Raw genomic sequence first — 25498 nt, 5'->3', positions numbered from 1 at the left:
CACCGCACAATAGTGAATGAATTTGGCCCAGTTTCAAAGCGCAAAAAAAAAAAAAAGAAAAGAAGAAAAAGAAAAAAAGAAAAAAAAAAAAGAGCCTCCAGTGATCGCTGCGAGTCTGCCGCCCGGAGGAGACGCTCGAGGCTCCGGGAAGGCAGGCATGGCCGCTGAGCAAGGACGGCCGAGCAAGGAGGAAGCAGGTGAGGACGCAGCCGAGGAGCGGAATTTGGCCCATGACGATGCGCTGCCTCGCAAAGGCATGTGGCATCGAAGGGGGCAACGACGTGTCACTTCCACCAGCAGCCCGCGGCACAAGCGAGCGGGGGTATCGAGCGAAGGTATCATTAGAGGCATGCAAACGGGGTGTCGCACATAGGACGTATGCGCGTGTGTGTGCGAGCGTGTGTGTGGAGCGTATGGAGACACCAAAAGGCCAAAAAAAAAAAAAAAAAAAGACAAAATAAGACATACATATTAGCACAATGAAGAAAAAAAAAGAAAAAAAAAAGAGAGACTGCATTGCGCGATACACGCTCAGCAGTGCCCAAGTGCAAGTGGAACACAAAAGCTACATGCAAACAGATCATACAGCAAATGAACAACAGCCGGGGGTGGGGATGGGTGAGGCGAAGGTCGACCTGCGAAATTGTGCCGACAAACAACGATGGCGGGAAAAGCATTCTGAGATTCCATCCATTTCTTGAAACCTGCATCTTAAATAGCGCAATAACAGCAAACGGTACACCTTGGTTGCAACATGCACTTTGTTGTGTTTCTTTTATTACATTGTTACACGATGCTAACCCTCTCTGCGACGCGATGAGCACAGTGGAAAAAAACAACCGCGAAATCACTTTGAGCTGCGAGGGAACTGCGTTCGGAGCAGAGCCATCTCGACAGCACCCTTGCCCCAGTCGATGCCGTGGTTGTGCTTGGAGGGACTGTCGCCGAGCCCCGCGCGAGCGAGCGCCTGGTCCATTGTGAGACAGGCGAGCACGCCAAACATGACTGGCTTGCCACTGTCCAGATTCAGCCGCATGATGCCCTGCGTGACGGCCTCGCAAATGTACTCAAAGTGCATGGTCTCGCCCTTGATCAGGCAGCCGAGGCACACGACAGCGTCCACCTTGGCATCCGCAGAGTTGAGCAGCACGCTGGCTGCGAACGGCAACTCGTAGGAGCCCGGAACCATCACCTCGACAATGTCCGACTCGGCCACCCCGCTCTCAAGCAGCGCAGCGCGACACCCGGCGTTCAGCGCATCAATCACGGTCGGGTTCCATCGTGCGCGCACAATGCCGATGCGCAGTCCTCGGCCGTTCAGGGTCGGCAGCTCAACGCCCTTGTGTGCTGTCGCCATCGCGGTGATTATTTCGCAAACAGAAACAAACGGAGACTGAGCCGAGCGGCTCGTAACATGTTTCCAGATCTGAGATCTGGTACTCACACTGCTCAATACTCAACGATAGTGAGGAAATCGATCCAGCCAATAGTGAGGAAATCGATCCAGCCACAAGTTCAGTGGTGCGGTTGAACAACCCTTGTATTGAAATCATAATAACACAACGCTGGTCAAAAATGACCGAAACGAAAACCACATCACTCCCGTGCACGCTTGATCTGGCGGTCGGTAGCTTCATCGTCATCACTGTGAGGCCGGCGCTTGCGCATGCCGTCAATGTAGCTCGCGCACTTTGGGAAGGTGCTGGCAACGGTCTCGGCGTCGAGACCAGCGTAGGCAAGCATGCCCTCAACGGCGTCAAGGCGACTGCGGGGAAAGAGCAACGCTGCTCGAGCAGCGACTGCAGCCTCATGCAGCTCGTGCGAGGACGCGGCTGATGATGACGACGACGAAGAAGCGTCGCGCGACCGAGCACGATGACTGGATGGCGTGCTCGCGGCCCTTTCATTCGCCTCGATGGCGTGAAGAAGTTGGCGGACACCAGTGGTTGCACGCTGTTGCTGCGTCGTGTCATCGCTGGACACGGCTTGAACTCGATCCATAAAGGTCTGCACACTGTTCAACAGCTCTGGTCGATGACGCAGCACCCAAGTGTTCAAAACCAGACGCACAAAGTCGTGCGCATCCCGCGAAGACAGCTGCAGCGCGGCGGCCACGAGCTCGGGCGTCGGAGCAAGATTGCAAATCAGAGGCAGCAACCCGGTCAGCGCTTCTGGGCACGACTCTAAACAAAGACGAGAACAAGCAGTCAAGCGATGAGCTGGTGAAGGGCGGAAAGAGGAAAGCTCCACACCTACAAAAACCTATCCGTGTCAACATACCTGACATGCGGAGCGCATCCAGCACACCTTGCACAAATTCAGACGCTGCCTGCCCGTGCGTACGACCACACAATGGACTGGCAATCTCTGCAACAACAAGCTGCCATACAGCCTGCTGTTCGAACGTTTCCCAGTCGGCAGTCTCGACCATCGTTTGCACAGTCCAGCCCAGCGTGTACCGCTGGAGCGAGACATCGCACACCATTCGATAGAGCTGTGAGGCGTCCAGAATGCCAACAGCAGCATGTAATAGCGCCGTGTTGCCGCGCGCGAGGTCGGCGAGTCGAGATCGAAAGGCCACAGAAGTGACAATGAAAAAGAACAAGTGGACGGACGTGTCTTGAGCAACGATGCAGTCGGCGCAAAAAGTCAACCGCCGTTCCTCCTCATCTCCGCTCGAGTGTGTTGCTGCCAGCACAGTGTCGTACAGCTCGTAGATGACGTGATCTTGACGTGCAAATGCATACAGCCATGCCATGTACGACACCGACGGTACCGGGCCTCGAAGATGCTGCAACAGGAACTTCCAGGCGACCGATCGCTGCGTTCCCTCGAGCGTGTCCACAAGAGCAAAAAGTGCGCCATACCACCCGAGTAGCGCAGCTGGCGAGCCTGTCGACGCGACCAACGACAGAGGAAGGGCATTCTCAAGCGCCTCTCCGATGCCCGATTCGTACGTAAAGATAGTTGGAGGCGTTGCGGCTGGCGAGTTTAGGCACTCTGCAATGCGCACTACGGCGTTGGCCGCGGCCTCGGACGCTGGCGCGCGCACAAGATCTGCCACGCTCACATGCAAAATATCCGCAATCTGGTCGTCGGTCACTTGTTCTGGCTCCTTTTCATCAACAATGTCCATGCCGGTCACCGTGTCCTCGCCGGGAGTCGGCGAAACGAGATCAGTCATGGAGTCTGCGATGGCGGGCGGATCCACACCTATCGGCTCGTCCTGAGAATCAGACGCAGGAGATTTAGCGCCAACAGCAACGCTCGGCAAAGCAGCGGTCGAAGCAGCAGCAGCAGCAGCAGCAGCAGCAGCAGCAGCAGCAGCAGTAACAGCAGAGGGAGCAGCAGTAACAACAGAGGGAACAGCAACAGCAGGAACAGGAGCACGAGAACTTGGGCTAATCCGCCCGCCATCGCTCCCGGTATTACTACCACCCGCCGTGCCTGCAGGTCCAGCGTCTGCAGTTCCGCGCAATCCATTATCGGTCGCAGAAGGCCGTCGCGATTTCCCCGAGCCACCACATTCGGCCAGCAACCCTGGAAATGTCGTGTTAAACTTGTCCCGCAGCGGCTCGTCAATACTCGTGTGGTTGACGATGGCAGAAAGCGACGGGATGACGCGCTTGCTGACGCACGTGTAGAAGGCTGCGCGCAAGCTCGTTGTAATCGAGCTGGAGAGCGACGGGACAAACTCGGTCGCAATCAAGCAGACAAACTCGAGCAGCGAAGCGGCAAACGTGCCATTCATATTGAGCATGTGTTGAATTAATAGAATGCCGGGCTCGATATTCATAATGTTTGATCGAGCCGGATCGAAAAACATCCAGTCGTAGAACAGGGCCAGCCTGACGTCCGCCATGGCGGTCGGAGACTTTGCTCGCCACATGAGCCACGAGATGGTCATCCAACGTGGCGCCACATCCGAGGCCAGGACCTCGTTGGTCGGATGGTAGGCGCAGCACACGTAGCGAATCAGATCAGGCAGCATGGCCTCGGACTCTGGCGCTTCCAGGTACTTTTTCGCAAACCACTGATAATAGCGGCGCAGCTCGCCGTGCTTGACCGTGGTCAGCAGGAAGCGCAGCTTGGACTCGAGGTCGAGAGTGGTGCGGCCTACTAGAAACCGCGCGCGGGTGTCGGTTCGAAGGATTTGCTTCACGCCTGGAAAGTGGGCGTTGAGCGTGGTTGGGCGGTGGATCAGGTCTGTCCACAGACTCGCAAATTCGGGCAGATTGCCGACAAGCTGGAGCGCGCGTAGCACATCGCGGCCGATTGCCGAGCAATCGACAAAGCGCTCGCGCCACAGCGTGAGGCAGAACTCGGTCTCTCTTTGCCGAAGCCGATCCAGCTGCGGCGCAACACGCGCGTGATCGGCAATCAACCGCAAATACGTGTAGAAAATCTGCGAGACCAGAGCGGGGTACAAGTACACCCACTGCAAATGGGGCTGGATGAGCGTATCGAGCACTAGGGAGGCAAAGTGTGTGTTGCTCGCCGACACGTCGCCCGAGCGGATTTGGCGCAAAAGGAGAGGCACCAGGTTCTCGGCACCCTGAACGCGTGATACGATCAAATGGTCGACAAGAGCCACCACCTGCGGGCGAACGCTGTCCAGCAAGCGATGGGCGAACGTGCCGCACAGCCGATCCAGCAGGGACACGAGAAAGATAAAGTTGTCCCGAACAACGTCGCGCAATTGCCGCAAATACAATAGCGACAGCTCTGACAGTGCCGCCGATTCACTAGGGTTGAGTGGCGGATGAACGCCGACGACTATCTGTGGCAGCGGTTTCCCCAGCGTGAGACCCGTGAGCATGCCATAGCACAGCGCTGACACGACGTTATTGTGCGCGTGCGGCGTCGCGGACACCTGCAGTAAGGATGAGAATACACACAAAAACGCCAGTTGAATTAAAGTTAGATTGGCACGGCATCATTTCCCCCATTGAATGTCAAACATGAATAAGGGTGCAGTGGAGGTATGGGGAGGGTGGAAGGGAGAGAGTAGCATCGGAGTAGAGGGATTCACAACGAAACGCTTCCCCACCACTTGCAACTTGAGCTGATCGAACTCAGAAAGGAGTCAGACTTTGGCTGGCTTTGCTTTTGCTCACCATTTCGAAGAGCACGGCAGAGAGCGGACGGTGCTCGGGCGCAGCGGCGACGTGCTCGGACAGCTGCCGAAAATGGCCTTCGAGCTCGACGTCGAACGGCTCTGGCTCGTCAATGGGATTGACGCTGAGCAATCGGGAGCCGGTGGAGTGCTTGATCAGCTGGGCGTGGACTGCGCCGGGGTGGACGACTGGAAGCAGCTGCGTATTGGTATTGGTGCTGGAGCTGGAGCTGGAGGTCTGGCTCAATCCGCCACCACTGAGACTATTGCTACCACTGAGACTATTACTGATAGTACTGCCACTTGATGCCGCTGCTGCGCCCGACGAGAAGGACGACGACAGTGGCTGAGGCGGCTGCGGCGCCGTCCCAAGCAATGGCATTTCTGTTGGTCTCGGCTGCTCAGAAAAAAAAAAAGAACGGTCAAAATCTGAACTGAGCCCCAACAAAACAAGCAAAAGTATTATACAGTAAACTAAACGGCCGAGCTTTGCTGCTCAAAGCGAATCGATCATTGATCTCCAAGGAACAGTTTCTGCCGTGCTGCGATCGGTGTCAAAGACCCATTCCCATTCCCATTGACACTGACATTGACATTCACACATTCAGCTCATTTCATCACCCAACCTAACTGATAACGGCCAAGCTAGTCCTTTTGTTCTTGCTTTCTTTGGCTTGGATGCTGTCGCGTGCTGGAGCGTCCGTCGTTCCGCGCTCGTCTGCGGCGATCTCAGCCGCCGCTACTACTGCGTGCAATAATTCATCATTCGCGCCATCCAGATGCTCTCCACGCGTCGTTGGCGCGATCGCGGGTGCCGAGCGTCTGCTGGCAGCGAAGGGACGCGCGATGAGCCTGCTTGCTGCCATGCCCGAGCGAGGACTGCGAGCCATCACCGCTGCAACTGCTCGGACGACGATGCCTGCCATGTTCCATCAGCCTGGCGCATCTGTTTTGCAGGGCTGCCGGTTGCTGGACGGCTCTGAGCAGCTGCAATGGCCTTCCACTCAACGACGATGCCAAAGCACAGCTGCTCCTCCTGCTCCTGCTGCTACTGCTGCAACTGGGTCTGACTCGACGAACGGGGCCGCAGACCACGCGACCGGACAGGATGCGTCTGCGAGCACTCAAGCAATAGACTCCAGGACTGGCCGGCGCTGGGATTCGACCGAGCGTCTGCCGGCCCAGGTGCACACGTCCGTCCCGGCGAACCGCAACCCGCTCTTTGCCCTACCGAACACAGCGACCGCCAAGGAGCTGGCAGACATGTCGACAGGCGACTTTTCAAACGCGATCGTGGTTTGGACCTCTGCCTTTTACCAGCGCAAGGACGCCACGTTTGGGCGCGCCCCGCACCTAGCTTCGTTGCGCCCCGTCTACGGGCGCATCAAGAACCAGCTTCGATTGCTGCAAGATGAACTCGAACGCAGGGCGACATTGCCCACGGCATCCCTAGATGCGGATGGGGCGAGCGACAGTCTGCGGCAAGCGTCCGCTCTTCAAGGCCTCCGCGAGCGGATTGTTTCAGCCGTGGACGGGATTCGCTTTTACGAGGGCGCAGTATTCTACCAACTTGGGTTTGTGTCTGCCGCTACTACGCTTTGGAGTGAAACCCTCGTGTCTGCAGCTGGCCGCACTGCGTCGTCGCCGCTCACAATTGATCCTCGCCTGATCATCAGCTTGCTCTTCTCGTTGCGATTCCGCTCTGGATTTATCAACGCCTTTGCCAGCGAGATTGCTGCGCTGCTACATTCACCGGCTGCACAAGCTTCTCTGCGACAGTGGTTTATCGACGGCAGCGGACAGGGAAATTCGTTTGTATGCGCGGTTCACGCGTTTGCCTACTTTTCTGGCATTTTGCAACGACCAGGCATGACCCCCGCCAGCGCGGGTTACAATGCGCTTGTGCCAGCCCTCCGCGATCATTACCCGCCTGCTCAAGTGCTGTATGCCATGTACGCCACACGCATCCACCCAGAGTTTGATCTGAATCGTGTCCGCGATCTCAGCCAAACTCAGCTGCGCGAGGCGTCGAATGACGGGTTTGACTATGCCATCGCGCGAACCAGCTTCACCCAGCTGTTGGCCCAGGCTGAGCGCTCTGGTGCGGCAAAGCGCCTGATGGACGCTATCGAGCACGATCATCCCGAGTGTTTGCTCCGCGCTGGCTATCTTGGCGTGATTGGCACTCTACCGTTTCCGGGCGAAGGTCGCGGCGACCGAGATGCCTCTTCTTCGTCGGTGGAGCAACTCCAACGATCCAAATCTCGGGCTCTGGCCATGTTGATTCGTGGTGCGGCACTCGGCTCGGGCCCGTCTGCCCATTTGGCAGCCAAATTCCAACTTTTGGGCTGTGTGCGGCCGGTGGCCATGTCCCAAATTCGCCAGCTGCTGCTGATTTCGATGCGCATGAATGACCCGCTGAATGCCGTCGAAGCAGTCAACCTGCTGGGCAAGTCGTTTTTAAACCATCAAAGCGCCAACCTTACCGCATCCATCTTGACGGACACGCAGAAGCTGGCGTTGCTCTGCTTCCGGCTGGCCGTCAATGTTGCAACGAGCGCCATCGAAACCACTACGGCGCAACTTCAGGCCGTTCGTGCACACAACATCCATGGAGGCTCGCTCGCCACGTCCGTGGCCGCTACCGAAGCTATTTCTGCAGGATTCCTCGACGAAGGTGGCGCGGACAGTTTTGCCGACATCACAGCGTCAGCATCCGGTAGCACGCCCATAGCTACGCCCACCGCGCAGTTGCAGCACAGCCTGAACGAGCTGTTTGTGCAGCGAGCGACCGCGCACGTTTATCTGGGCGAATTTGCTGCTGCATACGCCGATGTCACCGCTGCCACCACCCACCCACCCAAGAGTCTTCGAGCGCTCGAGCTGAAGGTTTTCATCGGCGCTTGGACTCACGCCAACCCCACCTTCAACGCCGACCTCACCCTCACTGGCATGATGCCATTCAAAAATTCGCTTTCGCCTCTGTACCTCGCTCACATGTTGGCCTACGGCAACGGTCTGCCGCAGGACATTCCTCGCGCCTGGCAGATACTCGTCAAGTGGGCTCAGCCGGCAGACTCGATTGGTCGACTGTTCCTGTCGCGCACCATCTTTGATTTGAGTAACGGTGGCAGCGATGCGGCCGGTGTGGAGCAGAATACCAGTGGCAGCAATATCAGCAATAGCAGCAGCAGCAACACCAACAAAATCAATGCAAAGCCTTCTCCAATTCCCGTGATTACCGACTTCAAATCGTGGCAATCTCTGTCCCGATTCGATCCCGCTCGTAGTGACGCCGCAACGTTGGATGCGCGATTGCAATCGCCGTCCCCTCCCCCGGCTCTTTTGCACGCTCTCCACCTTGGTACCATCACTCGCTTCTTTGCGACTCATTGCCCATTCATGGGGTCGATTGATCAGTGGGATACCGTTCTTGCCCTGTTCGAGATTGTTGTTGCGCGCAACGAAATGCGCTTTGACGCTCGCGGCCCTCGTCGCGAAATCGTTTGAACGGGTGGGATTGCGTTCTTGCAGTACAAGTGTGCCAAATGAGCTTCAGTGTTGTTGTTGTTGTTGTTGTTTTTGCACTCTTTGACTGATAAACCAAACATATACGGTCGCAGCTTTGTTTCACTTTGTTTCACAATCATCATCATTTTCTCGCCGTGCTTCCACGCTGAGATCTGCAGCATGCTCGATTCGTACAACCTCCTTCATAATCGACAGGATTTATTGTGCCAGACGTTGACGAGACCCAGTCTTTTCAAGCGCTGCGGTGAGATGCTCGGAAGAGCGGCAGCGCGCTCACCGACAGGGTCGATCTCGCCCTCGAAGCGACCCCGGCTCTTCCACGGATCTGGCTCTGGCCCAGCCTCTGCTGTGCTCTCTGAGGATGCCAGCGTGCTCGATGTGGTCGCGTCGGACATCAGAGTCGTTTCAGACTGCTCGTCGGCGTTTCCTGGCGCCGTGCTCGTCCTGCAGCTCTTGGCCTGGTCTGCCCGCGCGTCGCCAGCGCATATTAGCAATGCAAGCGCTGCGACATCCAGCCGAGCACACGCGGCGACCACAGCGTCTCAAGCGTCGTTGTTGGCCCAGAATGCCCGCCAATTTCGAGCCGCATTTCGCGCGTTTCTGTTTCGGAACGATCATCATTCTCAGCACCACCCGAGCGAGGCTGAGCCCGCGGGTGAGAGTATCGCGGGCGAGCACGTCATTCCAGGGATTTCCCGCCACGGCCTTTTCGCGACGAGTGCCGATGAAGCGACCAACCCTGCAGCAGAAGCGCCAAAGTTTCGAATGACGAGTTCGGCTTCCCACGAGCTCGAGCTGACCGATCCCGCGGATGCATCTGTGACATGTAGCTTGCTGGATGCTCGCACTGTTGCTGACACCTACTCTGGCATGATGGTGACGCATGCACTCTTCCAGCTGTGCAACGAACTATTGGTCATGACGATCGAGCAACAAGGCTCCTTTTCTCCTAGTTGTGGTGGTGGGCTTCGAATTACACCCTTAGCCACACTGTCGAGATTCGAGCTTGAACTATGGCCAGATGCGTCTGGGGTTGCTCCGCTCGGCGGGCATTTCATGCTGCTCGATGGACCACACTTTCTCTGGGCGACGAAAAGCGATTTGGTGTTGTTCAGCAGTCCCAGCGCTCAGCAAGCAATCCGTGAAGACCTTGCAGGCGACAGCGACGCTATGGAAGCACCAATTCATGTCCTACCGCTTGAGCTCTCCGAGGAAGAAAGCCAATGGAGTGCAAGCGTTCACCCGTTGGAACCTGAATCCGTGTCTGTTTGGATTGGCAGCGTAACTCCCGGTCTATTTATGAGGGACAGCGTGACACTGTCGAGTCCATGTTCATTGCCAGTGGCACTCGTGGCCTCCAAAAGTCCAAACGACCCCACTCAATGGATTGTGCGCCTCCAGTATCTCGTTTCTACTCCTTTTGGCCTGGATGAAACCTGGTTGAGCCAATGCACGCTGTTATACGAGTCTTTTCTTCCGCCACAATACGCCAGCATTGTCAGCTGTTGTTTTATTGCACCACCCCGCATCGATTCGCATGGCCGACTGTCGCTGGTCGGGCTCGTAGGAACGATTGCGGAGCAGGTCATTCTCGTGTGTGACGGAGTTCCTGTGTGCGCCGTCGGAGTCTCGGGCATCCCCAGCTCAATCTGTCCAGTTCAGTTGCCAACCGTGAGCCTTGGAAACGGCGGCTGTGTTCGGCCGTGCACAACAGGCTCTGCCCATTCCCTTGAGATTTGCGCAGGAGTTGTGCTCTCCAATGAGGCTGGGAGTGCTGTCTCTGCCATCTCCCTCAGTCGGGACGGCAGACTGCAGAGCACCCAGCTCAACAGCTCGCTCATGCATGGTGCAGTCACTCTTCCAGCCGTTTGTCACTGCGACGAAGCCCGGTCAAGCGACGCGGGTATGCTCGTGTTGGTCGAGTTTCCGCAGCTCCCCACTCACGTCGCCGATGTCTCTTCTGGCGGAGAGACTACGCCAACGGTGCCCCGTGTTGCAATTTCGCCGGTTCCGCGGGCTCTGCTTCCCAGACTTCGGGCTGGTGGAGGAGCAGACAACTTCAATGACGAGGAGAACTTGTTTGCGATCGCAGATCCGGGTGCACACGATTTTGGAGCTGCTAAAGACCGCACATGTCAAGGCGACCGTGCTCTGAGCGAAACCTTTAGCAGTGAGGACCAGCAGCGGGCCCTGGACCGCGTGCTTCGCATCCTACGTTCACGAATTAGCTGCGGCTGGGAGCAAATCCGCTCTCTCGACGTCATGGATGCCTTCAAAGCCGAGCGCGAGCGACAAGCACTTGCGAGCCTTGCTGCATTGAGCGTTGCGCACGAACGAGAGCTCCGCTTCAGAGTGGGCTTGCTCGCGGATTCAGCTTCTTTGTCAGTGTGCCTGCCGTCTCCTGCCGTGCAGAACAACCATCGTCCAAGTATGACTTCCGGTTTATCAACGATCGTGGGAAAACCTGCAGCGGCAGAGTCGCAGGCTCAGGCAGCATCCGAGATTGCCGTGACGCAGGTGGCGCTGGATCAGCTCGACTATTGTGTCCTTGGTGGTCGGTTGATCGTCGTTCGATGCATTCTTGAGAATTCTGGTCTATAGTACGATATTTGGCGCTGTCTTGTTCCATCTTGGAGCATGGGCGAGATGAGCTTGCAAATGTCTGACTGTGCATGCTTGCTTGTTTGCCTGCTTGTTTGTTTGCTTGATGTGTCCAGTCCTCTCTTTGACTTGCGGCTCGTGCTGCAAGCCGCCAATCCAAACCAGCTGGACGCGTCGCCGTCTTGGTCTGCAACGCATTCTCGACTCGAGCCTGGCGCTCGTGCGTGCATTATTGCAGCGTACTACCTGGACGCCCCGCCGTGTGCGACGACGCTGGCACAGCCCGTGCTTGCTGCTTGGCGCTTTGCTCCAATCGACGAAAGAATGGACGGAGCCAGCTTTTCGGAACAACTCACACAGTTTTCAGACCGGTTCCAAGCGTTGGGGGAGCACACGCTGCACATTCGTGCACGCACATCCGCCAACCCGTTGCAAAGCACACACAGCGAGCTTCCTGCTTGGAGCGAGTGGCCCAACATTTGTACCTCTGTCACGGCAGTCGAATTGCGGACCAAACCCGAATGGTCTCAGCCTCTGGAGCGAATAGTCACCCGAATCTTGGCCTCTTTGGGGCTCGTTCCAATGCACTCAAGTGCTTCTTCTTCCAGCCTTGACACTTTGCCCTCAACGCAGCCGGCTTCGTTGCTGTTTACATCCATCCGCCAGCTCGATTCGGACGTGTCCCGTTTTGCTTTTGTAACAATGCGCGCCTCATCCACCCCTGGAGTGAGCTGTCGGCTGGAAATTGCCGCGCACCAGCCAGCTTACGGCCGACAGCTTGTCGCTGCATTGAGCTCGGCGTGTCCGTCTGGCATGAGTTGCAAGCCATGCAGTGCCACCAATCCAGCCGCGTCGGACCAACTTGCGCAGGCTCTCCACGCCCGACTGCTCGCAGAATTATCTGATGCTGGAGATCCAAAGGGCCACCGCGTTGGACTGGATGCCAACGGGACGAGCGCTGCTTGGACAGAGTGTCTGCTTGCACAACTGGCGACCGATCAACTCGCCAGTAGCCTGTTTGACGAGCTACAGTCATAGCTCGTGCTCGATTGTACTTGTTGGATGATGCGATTGTACCATTAGAATAATACCAAAATCATCATCTTGTTCTGGGCAATTTCATATTTCATTTTCATTACACAACACAAACCAAACTCTACAACGAATTGACTTTTAGAAAACAAAGAAGAAAGAAAAAAATCAATTAAACACAACGAAAGGACGCCGCCCTTCGAAGTCATTAGCGAAAAAAAGAAATCCCACAAAAAGTGTAATAAGACGACATACACGTGTGCGAGACTGGGATGATTCTGAGATTTTGTTTTTTGGGACGGCAGTTACTTGGAGTCTTCGATTTGCTGGTACTGGACGGAGCCGTAGACGGTGGTAACTTGTGAGGGGGTGGACAGAATGTTGCGAACCATCTTGGTGCCGCACGAGAAGCAAAACTTGGCCGAGAAGCCGTTGCGGGTGCCACACTCGGTGCAGTAGGAATGGGTGGAGCCGGTTTGCAGCGTCTTGGTGACGGCCTCCAGCGACGAGACTCGCCGTTGGTGACGGAACAGGAAGAATGCAAGAGCCAGCTGGAGAACAAGGAGGACGGACAGCATAATCCACGAGACAAAGCCAATGTCCAGCGATTCCATCTGAACGGTCATGGGCATCGACTCTGTCTGGAGCGCCACGTTCATGGGCATTTGATCGCCGTTGATGAGAATGCTCATCGGGAGCTCGTCGCTCTTCATTGCAATGGTCATGGGCAGCTTGTCCGAGTCGATTTCGACTTGCATGGGCATTTGGTCGGCGTTGAGCGTGACATTCATTGGCAGCGACTCGCTGGTCAGGTTGACGGCCATGTCCATGTCGCCAGAAGTGAGCACAACGTCGAAAAGCTCGGTTGGCGCGTGAAGCGAGACGTCAATCTCGGTGTAGTTTTTGCTTGCGACGTCGAGGGTGACATTGATCAGCGGCGAGGTCATGTCCACGGTGATTGGGGGCAGGTGCATGTCCTTGATGGCGAGGTCGATTGCTGTAATGTTGAGGCCTTCGACAATGTCCTTCAAGACCTTTTCGATGGCCTCCGCGACGAGCTTCTCAATGTCAGAGGGGATGTCTCGGCGCGCGACGACTTGGTCTGAGTCGATTGAGCAAATAAGGCAAAGCCAAAACACGGTCACGACAATTGGTGAGCTTTTGACAGTGGGAGCAACGCACGCATTCCACCAGACGTGTCCGTGATCAAAGGAAGCAACAACAGAGCACCGCCAAGACAGAAAAAAAAAAGGATGGCAGAAGTGTGAGAAGTGCGGGGATGAGCAGCGGGTCGCTGTGGCCAACGCAATCTCGCCTGAACCCAGAAAAACGGAACGTGGTTGAGAGGGCAAAGCGAAACAGAGCAAAAGGAAAGATGCTCACTCAGCGAAGCAACGTGCAGAAAGTTTGATTCACTTAGAATATGCATCCGTTGGAGAGTTGGAATGGACGAAGGGGTTTGGGTAGCTGTCGTTGCGAGGCAGGGAGGAAGGAGGAAGCGCCCGAAATATCAGCGAGCAACTGCGCAAACGATAATAACTCACGCTCCACCGGCACACACACATCACTCAGCACATAGATACTCGGCACACGCTAGCATGTCATAAAGCGAGGCGAAGGAACAGCACCACCCCCTCTCTCCCTCGGCCTCCAATGTCATGGAAAACAAAGGAGGACGCCACGAGCGCCATGTCGTTTGTGGCTTTTTGGGTTTGAAGCAAAGCAGTTTTTGGAACAACGGCCTCAAACAAGAGCGCGCGCGCGGAACGGGAGAAGCTAACATGCACGCACCAGAAATGATCTTGGCTGTGGACTGCGAGGCCTGGGCGATGCGCTGGGCGAGCGCAGGGTTGAACGGCGACAAATGGTCTGCTGCCACTGTTGCTGCGGCTGGGCTTGCGTACACGAGGACGACCGCTGCCAAGAAGGCCAGTGCGCCGCCGTACCGCAGAGAGCGTCGCTGCTGTGTGAAGCGTGGTGTCGAAGCTACTCGTGGGGCCATGGTTGGTTTGGTTGAGAGCGGGTGGCTGTGGCTGCTTGTTGAGTTTTGCGCAAAATCTGAAAATAAAGAAAAAAAAAATAAAAATAAAAATAAAAACAAAAAACAAAAACTGATACGAACCGTTTAGGGTTGAAGGCCTGTTATGGATGAGGGATTGTTGCGTATCGCCTCCAATGCACATCCCATCGCGAGGCAGATTTATGAGGCGCAGGGTGGTTGCACTGCGAGGCGGGTCGGGCTCCGGAAAAGGGGTGCTCAGGCGGATGACAGGTGATCATCAACGCGAATGGAGTGTTTCAATTCAAACGCCTCTCTTTCTCCCGCCTCTTTCTCCCTCCCTCCCCCCTTACCCTCCCCCCCAGTCGCACTCCCAGCCACCCGCACGGCCAGCGACTGCAGCTCTGCACGCCTCACGCACCGTCTGCTCGCCTGCTCCCTTCACCCTGATTCTACTTTGTGGTCATAATTTGGAGGCGTTCAAGTTGATTTTCGCACGAAAGGCCGACACGCGCCGATTGGCTGCGCACAAACGGGTGATGTGCAGCGTTGTTTTTTTCTTTGACAATCTTTTTTTTTTTTTTTTTTTTTTTTTTCGTGTCTCGCGTATTGTTTTGTTGTGCGCATGTTCACATTTTCGCTGCTGATTTTTGCCTGTACCTCTGTGCAGTTTGGCTAATTTCGAACTCTTCCCCGACTGTCCGTGACTTGGTGGGTTTATCTCTCTTGGCGCCCTTTTGGCGAGTTTGGCTTTTTTTTTTTTTTTTGGTTTTTTTTTGTGAATCCAATGCAGTCTTTGCTGAAACTATTTTTTTCAGCGTCCTCCTCTTTGACCGATTTACCGCATTGTTCCCCCTTTTCCCTCTTCCTTCCTCGCTTTGGGACTGCCGAGCCGACGTACTTGACTCAAGCAGCACCCTTGACCCTCTCTTCAACGGACAGGCTTCGACGTGCTCTTTCTCTCGCTGTGTGACCTTTGTGGCTTTTTTTGCTTTCCGCCCCACACGCTCCTCCCTCTTCCTCCCTCCTGCCCTGTTCAACCTTCTTCATACACACAAGCACACACCAAACAGCTTCCCCCTCCCCCCAAAACAGCCATGGTCCGACGCGCTTCCCCATCGTCATTAGCGCCGCAGCCACGAGCGGCAACAACGTCGTCGTCCATGCTCTCGTTGGCAACGCTGGTTGCGACCCTCGTTGCCGCACTCTTGGTTGTGGCTGCCGTCGTGCCCAGTCCAGCTGCTGCAGACGACCCAGCACTCGAGAACTTTCTCACCGAGCTCATCGTCGACGCCATCAATCACACCAACATCACAAGCGTTGCTGTCAACATGACCAATCTTGTCCTCGACGGTGCGTACCCAAAAAGTCGTCGTCGAAGTCGTCGTCGTCGTCGTCGTCGTCGTCGATCGTTGTTGTTGTTGGTGTTGCAGCGCACCCGACAGCTCGACTCACATTACTTGTAACTATTGCACTTGTCTCATCAGAGCCTGGAATTGTCATTGACGCCGACTTGGACGCCGTCGGCATCTACATTGATATCGATTCGCAAATCCTCCGCTTCCCCATCGAAGGCGCCTCAAACTACTCGTTCTTTACGTGCGACTTGAACGGCGAGGTGCTGACCATCGACCCCGTGCTCACTTCACCGCTCATGTCGCTGAACGCGCACATTCTGCGAGAATCGAACGTTTCGTTTGATGTGGCGCTCAACTCGCACACCACCAGCATCGACGTCGTGATGGACCTTGACAAGCTGGCCATTTCGGGCGCCATGCACACCAAGGTCATGGCGTTGACGGTCGGAGTCGACATGCAGACCACGAGCTTGGCGCTCACCATCCAATCCTTTTCCTTCATTGACCCGGCCTCGTGGATTGTCTTTTTGCTCGTTTGGTGTGCCCAATGGGGCATGATGTTCTTCCACGGCTATCAGCGGTATCGTGCTCACCGGATGGCAAGCGTGCTGGCCAACGTGCCTTGCCACGAAATGTCGTTGCGCATGAGCCATTGCACCTCATGCAATGCGGTCAGCCCCCCTGCCGCCAAATTCTGTGGCGGATGCGGTCGAGCTGTTTCCGGCTCAGTATGAGGCACGAGACGAGACTTTTTTTTCTTATTGGTTTCGATCAAATTTTGAACAAATTTCTTCATGGTTGATTTTCTCCTTCCCCCCCCCCTTCTCAGTTGATCCGTTTGTGGTTGTGAATTATTGTATTATACATGCACCTTCGTGGTGCCCCTTTTCCTTCTGATTCAACACTTGCGTGCACACTCGTAATTCTTGAAGCATTTGTCCCTAACTGTCACTCAACCGATCGAGCATGTTGGTCATGCCATAGGGCAAATGACGGCGCGCAATATCGCTGGCAGTGTCGCCCTGCGAGTTTCTTGCGTTGAGCTGGACGTGTGGCCATGAGATGAGCAGCATGATGACATTGTAGCCTCGTTCTCCACTCGCGGCGGCAAGGTGCAGCGGCGTTTGGCCTCCATGCGTCGTAGCATTGACACTGCCGGCGCCCAGGTTGAGAAGCATCTGCACAACGCCAGCAAATCCCCACTTGGCTGCGCAATGCAGTGGGAGCCAGCCATCGTTCGTCAGCGCAGTCGGATCCGCCTTGTGTGCCAGCAGCAGCTCAATCGTCTTGATGTGCCCATTGTAGCTCGCGCTACCTCGCATCAAACACACAAAAAGCACAAAGCCGTCACGAGCAATGATTCAACATGTGGGTCAGCAGGTTCAGAGCTCGGGCCACCGGAACAAGTCAGCATCTCGTTCGTTCCTGGTCGAAACGCGCACTCACCGGTGGATTGGAGTGTACCCGTCCGTGTCGGCGCAGGACGCTGTCTCTGGGGACTCGAGCAAGATGCGCTCCAACTCTCGTAGTCGTCCATGTTCGGCCGCCTCCAGTGCCGCGAGACATGCCGGCGCAAGCACCATTCCATACAGAACGACGACGTGTGGCTGTTTCCAATCTGAAACGAATCAACGACTGAGCAGCGAGCGCACGCTTCGGTTGAGGACACGAACAGTCGCGTCATAAAGTAAACAAATAGTAGTGTCAGTTCTATTTTTCCAATCTTGATATGCAGGCACAGCAGCTTCGCGGCTGGTCGGCGGTTGCTGTGGGCGTTGTGCTCGCTCAAATCGGATTGTTGGCAATCTCTGTTGCTGCCCCTCCACCGCCGCAGCCGCCAGCCTGGCCGTCCGCGTTCAATGTATGTAACAAGCATGACGTCGTTTCTTCCTTCTCTCCTAGGCACCCGTTTCTGGCGTGTCGAATACCTGTAGTTCTAATCTTGATGGGAGGTCATCAAATTTTCACTCTCATCCATCGGTCGCTCACCGCCCTCTTTGGACTGTCTTTGTGCCGCTGTTTGCTTGTTTGGTCTGTAACAGACATGCGTCTCCATGTACGTGTCTTCCAGCGACCGGGATTTCGTGCGCGCCGGGTGGTATCTTGACGAGCAGCACCAGGCCGTCCGATTGGACAGTTATGGTGTTCCGCTTGCCGTGCTCTGCGATCGCCAACGCAGAAACACTCTGCTCGCAGGCCGATTTGCACCGGATCCGTCTCTGGGTAGCCAAGCGTTGGATCGCATGGCCAAACATGTTGCTGGTCAATGCGGCGAGGCCGATGGGAAATCTTTCGCCGACGAGCAGCCTCCAATCGCGATCGCTGCTGGGGTCGGAACATGCCAGTTGGGACCGCCGCTCTACGTGTTTATCTGGCACTTTGATTTGGGCATCGAGTGGTTTATTGCACCCGGTCCAGAAGGGTCGATCTGCCATCAATCGTACGTTCGTGAGCTCGAGGGGGGATGGGTGGCCCAATTTTGACTCACGGCGTTGGTTTGGCGCTTCTCACACAGAAACATCACTGCAAAGTTTCCGGCACCGCTAAACTTTGACTCTCGGGCCGTCTTCCAAGAGACCTCCGTCGTCAATGGAACGGAGTTGTGGCACTGGCGCACCGACTACTTTTTGTTTTCCGTCGATGTATGTCCAGTCAGTTGCGCTCAACAACACCCTTCAATCAATGTCTCTCATTCTTGGTTTTGGTCACGTCTGTTTGGTTCATCAGGCCTACTTCCGGACAAACGATTCGACCCCATATCAGTTGAGTCAAGCTCGCCTGATGCCAACAAAAACGGGTCTTGTTTGCTTGATTCTCACGCTTTTTTTTTTTTGTTTTTTTGCTCATGCGCAGACTCATATACGCCACCTCGTCCAACTTATTTTCCACCTTCAATCCAGGCCCCCAGAATTCCTCGCTGTTTGAGCCACCTTCAGGAGTGATCTGCGCACCGTAATCCTTGATTGTCATGTTCAAATTTTGGCTGACAATGGCAGCGTCATTTGCGTGTTATTGGTCCAATTGTGTCAAATCTGCAACGCTGGCTGATGGACTCGAGTCTTCACTTGTCCCTTGTCGCATCTTCTTTCGGACATGAGTAGCAAAGATCTCGGCGACAGATTCTGAGCAAGTCAACCAGTGAGTCACAGCAACCAAGAACAACAGCAACAGCAAAAAAAAAAAAAAAAAAACAACAGTTGTTATTTACCGCGCGCGCCTCGCTGCAAAACAGGCTTATGGGTTTTAGCGGCTCCGAACGATTGTCCTGCCTGGTCTCGAATCGCCTTCCAGGGTATCCAAGCTTTTGCATCACAAGGAAAATGAGGCGAGGAAACGGGGCGATTCGACCAACAAAGACGCACAACACCATTTGTTTTCCCCAAAAAGTAGTCCATACCATTGTTTGGCGAACCGAGTGCAGCGCGGGCTTGTGCATTCCAGTGGTGCGAACCCAAAACAACGTCATTCAGTTGGGCAACCAAGCTTCGATAGACGGTCGTCCGAATGAGCGGCTCTTGCATGAGCTGCGTGATTGTCTCGATCGTCCTGTCATGCGTTTCTGTCAATGTCAAGCAGACAGAGCACAAACAAATCGACAGTGAACAGAGAGGCAGAGAAGACCAACTCAAAGTGCGCCAAAATCGCAACAACCAGCAGCTTCTTACTAGGCTCGACCCGCCATTCCAAATCTTCAAACACACAGTCGTAGAGCACGAGCGGCACATCGGATGCCATGTTGTAGTTTGGACGGTTGGGGCATTTCTCAATATCGAGCATGTGCTCCACGACCTAGAAGGAGTGCAAGTGTTGGCACAGTGTGTTTAAAAATAATCGAAGCCACGAAAGATTTCGGCGTCGGTTGCAGAATTTCACTCACTTCCGGGGGCTCCAATCCTTGACCAACCATGAACAGAATGGAAGTCATGCAGCGCACTTGGTGGTAGAGGAAGGCAAAGCCCAGAACGTTCAGCTCGTACATTTCAGCAGCCTGGCCTCTGGGATGAGTGCCAACAGCTGATGAGTTGCCATCTCCAAAGAAAGACAGAAAAAAAAAACCAAAAACAAAAAAAAAAAAACGAATTGCTAAAGTAAAAGACAGCATAATCACTTACTCGAGATCTGTGGCATCTGTCGCACTGTTGATGGGCAAGCAGGTTGATTTCACCACGTCAAAGGCCAGGATGCGGCGAACAAAGCTCTTGACCCCGTTGTCAAAGTTGGTTTTGCAAAAGTTTCGATAATCATGCGTGCCCACAAAGTACTGCGCGGCACGTTGCATCGCCTACGCAAGTTGTTCGTGATGGATTGAGAAAAATCATGTCAGTTGGAAAGATCGGATGTGAAGGTCGGTGACGCAATGAATCGTCTCGACCAGCTCATTCGCCACCGCCACACACACACACACACACACACACACACACACACACACACACACACACACACACACACACACACACACACACACACACACACACCTCAATGTTCATGTTGTTCTTGGGGAAAAAGTACTTGTACTTGCGATAAAGACAGCTAAACCTGTATCTCACGCAATGATGTGAACGTTTGAACAAAAAGTTGTAAGTCACAGTTCTGCAGAAAAAAAAAAGCCCCTCAAATCACACAGGTCGCCCCCATACCGTGCGTCAAAGGCCAGCGGGACTGGTGTCCAAGCAACGACGCGGATATCGGCCGGAAGCTGGCGATTCAGCTTGAAGACGTACTCGAGCTCGGCATGGGTTGCTTCGGTTTTCCGCCCCTTTTGGAACGGGATGGCAGACTCTTGCTGAATCACACCAACGCCTTCGGTCAAGTTGGTGCGGACATCCAGCGAGACGACCTGCCCAAATGCACTGACACCTGCATCCGTGCGACCACAGCGTGAATAGTTGGCCCACGAGAGGTCTGGGATGAGCATGCAGGTCTTGAGGGCGCTGATGAGATGGCCTTCGACGGTCTCGACGTCCGGCTGGATTGCCAGCCCATTGTACTTCCAGCCCAAGTACGCAATCTTGAGTGCAATGTGGCGCTTGTGGAAGCGCGCAAAGTCGAACGCGCGCTCGGGCTTGCTCGACTTGCCCTTGGCCGGCTTCTCGGATTCCGCCGCCGCGCCGCCACTCCCCATGCTCGCCTGAGCACTGTCGCTCTCCACATCGTCCGTCGTGCATGTTTCCGATCCATCGGTCTCGGTGGCGCGTCGTTTGACGCCATGCGGTGCTGGCTGCGAATCCTGCTCGGTTTCAGTCCGCGCAGCGTCCCGGCTGCTGCTGCTGCAGTTACTGCCCGCCGTGCTTGCACTTGCACTTGCACTTGCGGCTGCCTGCGAGCTTGGTGCGCTCTGTCGTCGCAGGGATCGCAGCTCGCTCTCTGCAGCACGCAGTCGCCTGAGCAGCTCGTCTCGGCTCAACCGGTCCAACTCGTCGTCGTCCTGATGCTCTGTCTGCATCCTCCAAAGACTGACTGGGTACCCTAAGTTTTGAAGAACGGACAAAAACGCAATAGATGCAATCGATGGACTGAGCATTAAACACACTTTGCGTTGTGTTGTGTTTGCGTTTACTGTAAATTTTTGGTCTGAGCAGCTTTGGTCGATTCTCTGCGCGCCTTCGACAGGTCTGACTTCCAACTTGAGAATCCACCTTCAAACAAAACAGAACAAGCATTAAGCATGCCGAGCTCAGTTCTCATTGTCTCGATTTCATTTCGAAACGCGCACAATAGTGACAATGAGTGCTGCTAGGCTACGGGACGAGGATCTGGGCGCCGCGCTGTCCCACGAGCTTCCATCTCCATTGCACCAGAGTGACATTCACGCAAGCACGGCTGATGACGATGATGACGCCATGCAGGACAGCCGCGAGCCGGGACTGGAAAGCAGGCTCAGCGAGTCGTTCAAGCTGCTCGCCCGGCTGCTCTACCGCCAGCTCAGCCTGGGCTGCGGCTCTGGTGCCTGCCGCAATCCATACTGCGCCTCTGCTTTCGAAGGTGAGCAGGAGCGTCCGTCCTTTTCAAGCGAAACGGGAGTTACGTACCCCAACCAGCAGCTTTGGCCCAACCTCTCGCTCCTTGTTGGCTGTTGGCTGTTGGTCGCTCCATGAGCCATGAAGCGAATCGGAGATGCTTGTACTTGTTGGGCTTTGGACTGACTTGCATTTTGCTGATCTTGTGTTGTCAGGCCGACATCGCTACCCACTCGACGTTGCATCGCTCATGACGCTCGAGCTCGCGTCGACAATGGCAACCACGCACGGTCCAAACATGCTGCTGCATGCTTCGCCGATTCTATGCTTACTAAGGTCGGCAACAATGACCAGCGATGCCGAGGCCGTCGCTCTGACAACGCGTCACCTTGCGGACGACGTCGCCTTGCCAGAAGTCCCTCGCGACCATGTCGGACTTGCATCTCTACCCGAGGGCACGTCGCGATCTGGCGTTTTCAATCGTCCGCAAACCCAGCGCAACAGGAAGGAGAAGCCGCGTTCGGGCCCAGACACCTTGCTCGGGACGCTGTTCACCGCCACCTCCGCTTTCCGATTTCTCTTTGGCTCGACAATGCATTCCGTCGTTCCTCCTGCAAGCCCTCCAAATACGGCTACCTCCAATCACGCGACTGATTCTATCGCTCACTCCTCGGTAGTGCGAGGTTTGCGAGACACCCAGCCCATCAGCTCCTCTTCTAGGCCCATCAGCTCCTCTTCTGGCAATCACACTCCCTCTAGAAGCGCGCTGGGCGAGCCCGTACCAGCCACTGACGCGTCCGATTCCGACCGACTCGAATCACTTTCTTCGATGGAAAAGCTCGTTTTCTTAGCTTCGGCTGTGACTGCTTGCTCCGACAATCCGCCCCTCACTCATGCCAGGCCAAGAGACCCTCTCGAATCGTGGAAGAACTTGTCTGCCTTTATTCAAGACAAGTCCTGGAAGGCTGCTCTCAGCTACTGGTTTGACTCCTTGTCCCACGTCAATCTGCTCGAACGCCCGGCCAACAACCCGACCCGGAGCCGCGATGTACGGCTGCAAAGTGCCGCCATCTCCATCATCCAGTCGTTGCTATCCTCGCCGGAGGCCTTCCTCTCCGTCATCCCGCTGCCCCACGAGATCGGACGCCCCCTCATTCTCAATCCAATCATTGATCTCTACAATGCGCTCATCCAGAAACCGAGCAGCCACCCGCTGCGGTTTCAGTTTTGCACGTCGCTGGCCAGCATGCTTGCCAAGCTCGAAGAAACGCACGCGGGCGACAACATGGCGCTGAATTCGCTGTTTGGATCGGAAGCACTTCGCAAGTTGCGTGAGGCTTTTGAGCATGCCAATGAGAGCGACATGACGGGCTACGACCTGGACGTGTTCATCCACCAGGACTTTGCTCCATTCGTTCCGTCGCCCATCAATTTGCCGCTCGCATGGGTGTCCGGACTTGGCGCGCAGCGCACACCCATTCTCGTTGCCTTGTTTTTGCTCTGTGGCTTTTTCGACGCAGACGAGGCGGGTAGCGATGCGTTCATGCGGCTCTTTTGTCGACTGTGTGCCACGCTCTCCCTCGAGCGCCGCGAGTTTGTGGTTGACTGGCTCTCCCGTCTTGACCTGATCTCACACACTGCCTATCTAAATCCGCTAGGGAGACACTTGTCGAGGCTCCTCGTGGCCCGCGCACCATTCTCTGCCGTGCGGCAGCTCAATCACCCCGTTTTCGAAACGGCAGCCACCATCCAAATTGTGTACGATGCGCTGGAAAAGCGAGCCCGCAACAATGTCATGTTATCCCAGTCTCCACCACCCGACACCCTTGACAATCAAGGTGGCCGACCCCCCGCGGCTGCGGCTGCGTTTGTTCTGTATCAGGGCAACGAAAACTGGCGGACGGAGCAGAAAACGTTCGCCAACATTGCTGTGGAGGTGATGGTGGACATTCGGCGGCAGCTTCTTCGCTGGCCTGTGAGCGCGACCTCTTTTTCTCGGTGAGTGGTGGAGCATTGATGATTGCTGGGTTTGAGTGGCACGGCGCCGCACGAGTCGAACACCCTCATGTTTTTGCTTGCTTATTTTCCCCCTTGCACACTCACTCCTGTCTCTTTGTCGCAGGCTGCCTCGGTACTTTCAAAGTGCGCTTCGCGTGATGCAGGCCACACGCTCTCCGGGCGACTCGACGGATGCCTTGCTCAACTATCCGTGCTTGCTCAGCACTGTGTCCAAGGTTCGCCTTCTGCACTTTTGGTCGGCAACGCACATGAGTGCAGCCTTCCACTCGGCCTTTTTCAACTCTGCCTGGCTTGCCAATTTACAAAAGCACGTGTCAGAGTCCCTCCGTCGCAAGCTTGTCGGCGCGGTGGGTGCTTGCAACGGCAACACTTGCCTGCTCATGGAGGTGCGTCGAGAGTTTCTCGTCCCCGATGCCCTTCGGCAGCTCAAAGCGCGTGTGCACGATCTGCAAAAGCCTCTAAAAGTGCGATTTGTCAAGAGCGGCGAGGATGGCGTGGACCTCGGCGGTGTTCAGAAAGACTTTCTGCAGGCACTGATCGGTCAGCTCGCGTCTCCCGAGTTTGGGTTGTTTGTCACAAGCCCCGAAACGCGCCAGCTTCTCATCCGCCCGGAATCCATCGACAACTTTTCCAGTCACAGCGACGTTGAGGCTGTTGAGCGCGCGCGATCGTTTTTCATCGCCTCATCCTCCGACAAGCCGTCCGAAAGCGCGGCCGAGCCAGGACGATCTGCTGCTCCTTCCGACTCGCCGGTTTTTGCTGGAGGTGGCAATGCCGACGCTACCGCAGCCGCCGCCGCATCTCCATCTCCAGCCCATTCTGCCGCTTCGTCTTCTGTTGCCTCCATTTCTTACTCGACCTTTTCAGAAGATGCAAAGCTCAAGCTGTACACGCTGTTTGGCGTGGCATTGGGTCTGGCCTTGTACAATGGAATTGTGGTGAACGCACCCATGCCAATCTGGCTTTTCGGTCGCATCTTGGAAGAGGCGCGCATCGACGAGGTGCCCGACCAGCATCGGATTGAGCTCTTCATGTCTGACATCAAGATCTCACACCCCGCGCTCATCCAGGGCCTTCAGCAGCTGCTTGAATTCGACGGCGATGTTGAGAATGTCTTTTGCCGCACCTTTGAGGTCTCGGCCACCGACCCTCATGGGCGAGGCGTGACGCACGAGCTCAAACCTGGTGGCAGCGCCATTCCCGTGACCAAGGACAACCGCAAGGAGTTTGTTGCCTTGTACGTGCACTACGTGATGGTGTCAAGTATCAACCGACAGTTGCAAGCCATCGCGCATGGATTTTGGCTGGTGTGCGACACTCGTGCGTTAAACCTGTTCACCGCCAGCGAGCTTTCCTCTGTTCTTTGCGGAAGCGATCTCGAAGGGTTGGATTTCCGCGTGCTCGCTCGGGCAGCGGCCTACGATGGCATGCGGCCCGACCAACCGCTTGCCATTGCGTTCTGGGACGTTGTTTTGAACGACTTTTCGGATGAAGAGCGGCGCGCCTTGTTGCAATTTGTCACTGGCAGCAACCGCATTCCTCTGCAAGGACTCGCCGCCGTGACGTTTGTCCTTCAGCGCAACGGCAGTGATTCCGATCGCCTGCCGTCTGCCATGACGTGCTTTGGACGTCTTCTCCTTCCCGAGTACTCGAGCAAGGCCAAGCTCGCCGAAAAGCTGCGGATTGCATTGAGTGCACAAGGGTTTGGTTTGGTGTAGTCTAAGCGATTGTGGCCAAATTTTGGGTTTTTGAGTCGACAACTCGATCAATGCTACTGTACTAGTGTACTGGATGGACTGTATAGCGTTTGATCCGCCAGGATGGCAATACAATGAATCGCGATTTGCTCAATTCTTGCCTCCCAATATAATTCATTCAACACCGC

General features: G+C 55.5%; 10 protein-coding genes across 10 annotated transcripts; 5 read left to right on the top strand and 5 right to left on the bottom strand.

Annotated features, from left to right (window-relative positions):
- Window positions 1-747: 747 nt before the first annotated feature.
- CAOG_00685 (6,7-dimethyl-8-ribityllumazine synthase subunit) lies at window positions 748-1389 on the bottom strand. The gene has a single exon (XM_004365499.2). It carries the CDS (start codon window positions 1355-1357, stop codon window positions 848-850), a length of 510 nt encoding a protein of 169 aa, XP_004365556.1. The 5' UTR covers window positions 1358-1389; the 3' UTR covers window positions 748-847.
- A 130-nt stretch (window positions 1390-1519) lies between these two features.
- On the bottom strand, window positions 1520-5534 carry CAOG_00684 (hypothetical protein). The gene is made up of 3 exons (XM_004365498.2): window positions 5118-5534; window positions 2281-4873; window positions 1520-2183 (listed from the first exon to the last, which is right to left on the bottom strand). The coding sequence occupies exons 1-3, from the start codon at window positions 5496-5498 to the stop codon at window positions 1597-1599; spliced, it is 3561 nt and encodes a 1186-aa protein (XP_004365555.2). The 5' UTR covers window positions 5499-5534; the 3' UTR covers window positions 1520-1596.
- Window positions 5535-5775: 241 nt separating this feature from the next.
- On the top strand, window positions 5776-8738 carry CAOG_00683 (hypothetical protein). The gene has a single exon (XM_004365497.2). The coding sequence runs from the start codon at window positions 5795-5797 to the stop codon at window positions 8624-8626; it is 2832 nt and encodes a 943-aa protein (XP_004365554.1). The 5' UTR covers window positions 5776-5794; the 3' UTR covers window positions 8627-8738.
- Window positions 8739-8886: 148 nt separating this feature from the next.
- Window positions 8887-12363, top strand: CAOG_00682 (hypothetical protein). The gene is made up of 2 exons (XM_004365496.2): window positions 8887-11247; window positions 11365-12363. Exons 1-2 carry the CDS (start codon window positions 8897-8899, stop codon window positions 12284-12286), a joined length of 3273 nt encoding a protein of 1090 aa, XP_004365553.1. The 5' UTR covers window positions 8887-8896; the 3' UTR covers window positions 12287-12363.
- Window positions 12334-14391, bottom strand: CAOG_00681 (hypothetical protein). Its single transcript, XM_004365495.2, has 2 exons — window positions 14072-14391; window positions 12334-13382 (listed from the first exon to the last, which is right to left on the bottom strand). The coding sequence occupies exons 1-2, from the start codon at window positions 14280-14282 to the stop codon at window positions 12586-12588; spliced, it is 1008 nt and encodes a 335-aa protein (XP_004365552.1). The 5' UTR covers window positions 14283-14391; the 3' UTR covers window positions 12334-12585.
- Window positions 14392-15068: 677 nt separating this feature from the next.
- Window positions 15069-16537, top strand: CAOG_00680 (hypothetical protein). The gene is made up of 2 exons (XM_004365494.2): window positions 15069-15632; window positions 15767-16537. The coding sequence occupies exons 1-2, from the start codon at window positions 15377-15379 to the stop codon at window positions 16369-16371; spliced, it is 861 nt and encodes a 286-aa protein (XP_004365551.2). The 5' UTR covers window positions 15069-15376; the 3' UTR covers window positions 16372-16537.
- On the bottom strand, window positions 16476-17266 carry CAOG_00679 (fetal globin inducing factor). Its single transcript, XM_004365493.2, has 2 exons — window positions 17084-17266; window positions 16476-16948 (listed from the first exon to the last, which is right to left on the bottom strand). The coding sequence occupies exons 1-2, from the start codon at window positions 17218-17220 to the stop codon at window positions 16579-16581; spliced, it is 507 nt and encodes a 168-aa protein (XP_004365550.1). The 5' UTR covers window positions 17221-17266; the 3' UTR covers window positions 16476-16578.
- A 76-nt stretch (window positions 17267-17342) lies between these two features.
- CAOG_00678 (hypothetical protein) lies at window positions 17343-18825 on the top strand. Its single transcript, XM_004365492.2, has 5 exons — window positions 17343-17498; window positions 17680-18077; window positions 18153-18279; window positions 18365-18399; window positions 18491-18825. Exons 1-5 carry the CDS (start codon window positions 17367-17369, stop codon window positions 18591-18593), a joined length of 795 nt encoding a protein of 264 aa, XP_004365549.1. The 5' UTR covers window positions 17343-17366; the 3' UTR covers window positions 18594-18825.
- On the bottom strand, window positions 18028-21141 carry CAOG_00677 (tRNA-pseudouridine synthase). The gene is made up of 9 exons (XM_004365491.2): window positions 20275-21141; window positions 20113-20173; window positions 19750-19919; window positions 19515-19632; window positions 19303-19426; window positions 19035-19196; window positions 18846-18938; window positions 18589-18759; window positions 18028-18065 (listed from the first exon to the last, which is right to left on the bottom strand). The coding sequence occupies exons 1-8, from the start codon at window positions 21078-21080 to the stop codon at window positions 18647-18649; spliced, it is 1647 nt and encodes a 548-aa protein (XP_004365548.1). The 5' UTR covers window positions 21081-21141; the 3' UTR covers window positions 18028-18065; window positions 18589-18646.
- Window positions 21142-21325: 184 nt separating this feature from the next.
- On the top strand, window positions 21326-25498 carry CAOG_00676 (ubiquitin protein ligase E3A). The gene is made up of 3 exons (XM_004365490.2): window positions 21326-21619; window positions 21810-23592; window positions 23717-25498. The coding sequence occupies exons 1-3, from the start codon at window positions 21361-21363 to the stop codon at window positions 25329-25331; spliced, it is 3657 nt and encodes a 1218-aa protein (XP_004365547.1). The 5' UTR covers window positions 21326-21360; the 3' UTR covers window positions 25332-25498.

Source organism: Capsaspora owczarzaki, assembly GCF_000151315.2.
Source record: "Capsaspora owczarzaki ATCC 30864 unplaced genomic scaffold supercont2.1, whole genome shotgun sequence".
Taxonomy (NCBI): domain Eukaryota; class Filasterea; order Ministeriida; family Capsasporidae; genus Capsaspora; species Capsaspora owczarzaki.
This window is presented reverse-complemented; position numbering and strand designations above follow the sequence as displayed.

Bases quoted from the DNA above. Each gene is read 5' to 3' on its own strand.
- CAOG_00684 (XM_004365498.2), bottom strand. From the start codon at position 5,498: ATGCCATTGCTTGGGACGGCGCCGCAGCCGCCTCAGCCACTGTCGTCG. The intron at 4,874-5,117 runs GTGAGCAAAAGC...TCCTTACTGCAG, and splicing joins CTGCCGTGCTCTTCGAAATG to GTGTCCGCGACGCCGCACGC. The intron at 2,184-2,280 runs GTATGTTGACAC...GTCTTTGTTTAG, and splicing joins GGATGCGCTCCGCATGTCAG to AGTCGTGCCCAGAAGCGCTG.
- CAOG_00678 (XM_004365492.2), top strand. From the start codon at position 17,367: ATGCAGGCACAGCAGCTTCGCGGCTGGTCGGCGGTTGCTGTGGGCGTT. The intron at 17,499-17,679 runs GTATGTAACAAG...GGTCTGTAACAG, and splicing joins CCTGGCCGTCCGCGTTCAAT to ACATGCGTCTCCATGTACGT. The intron at 18,078-18,152 runs GTACGTTCGTGA...CTTCTCACACAG, and splicing joins GGGTCGATCTGCCATCAATC to AAACATCACTGCAAAGTTTC.
- CAOG_00677 (XM_004365491.2), bottom strand. From the start codon at position 21,080: ATGCAGACAGAGCATCAGGACGACGACGAGTTGGACCGGTTGAGCCGA. The intron at 19,427-19,514 runs GTGAGTGAAATT...CACTCCTTCTAG, and splicing joins AAGGATTGGAGCCCCCGGAA to GTCGTGGAGCACATGCTCGA. The intron at 19,197-19,302 runs GTAAGAAGCTGC...TGACATTGACAG, and splicing joins GGAATGGCGGGTCGAGCCTA to AAACGCATGACAGGACGATC.
- CAOG_00679 (XM_004365493.2), bottom strand. From the start codon at position 17,220: ATGGTGCTTGCGCCGGCATGTCTCGCGGCACTGGAGGCGGCCGAACAT. The intron at 16,949-17,083 runs GTGAGTGCGCGT...GATGCGAGGTAG, and splicing joins GGGTACACTCCAATCCACCG to CGCGAGCTACAATGGGCACA.
- CAOG_00681 (XM_004365495.2), bottom strand. From the start codon at position 14,282: ATGGCCCCACGAGTAGCTTCGACACCACGCTTCACACAGCAGCGACGC. The intron at 13,383-14,071 runs GTGCGTGCATGT...CAATCGACTCAG, and splicing joins CACAGCCAAGATCATTTCTG to ACCAAGTCGTCGCGCGCCGA.
- CAOG_00685 (XM_004365499.2), bottom strand. From the start codon at position 1,357: ATGGCGACAGCACACAAGGGCGTTGAGCTGCCGACCCTGAACGGCCGA.
- CAOG_00682 (XM_004365496.2), top strand. From the start codon at position 8,897: ATGCTCGGAAGAGCGGCAGCGCGCTCACCGACAGGGTCGATCTCGCCC. The intron at 11,248-11,364 runs GTACGATATTTG...TGATGTGTCCAG, and splicing joins CTTGAGAATTCTGGTCTATA to TCCTCTCTTTGACTTGCGGC.
- CAOG_00683 (XM_004365497.2), top strand. From the start codon at position 5,795: ATGCTGTCGCGTGCTGGAGCGTCCGTCGTTCCGCGCTCGTCTGCGGCG.
- CAOG_00680 (XM_004365494.2), top strand. From the start codon at position 15,377: ATGGTCCGACGCGCTTCCCCATCGTCATTAGCGCCGCAGCCACGAGCG. The intron at 15,633-15,766 runs GTGCGTACCCAA...TTGTCTCATCAG, and splicing joins GACCAATCTTGTCCTCGACG to AGCCTGGAATTGTCATTGAC.
- CAOG_00676 (XM_004365490.2), top strand. From the start codon at position 21,361: ATGAGTGCTGCTAGGCTACGGGACGAGGATCTGGGCGCCGCGCTGTCC. The intron at 21,620-21,809 runs GTGAGCAGGAGC...TTGTGTTGTCAG, and splicing joins CTGCGCCTCTGCTTTCGAAG to GCCGACATCGCTACCCACTC. The intron at 23,593-23,716 runs GTGAGTGGTGGA...TCTTTGTCGCAG, and splicing joins AGCGCGACCTCTTTTTCTCG to GCTGCCTCGGTACTTTCAAA.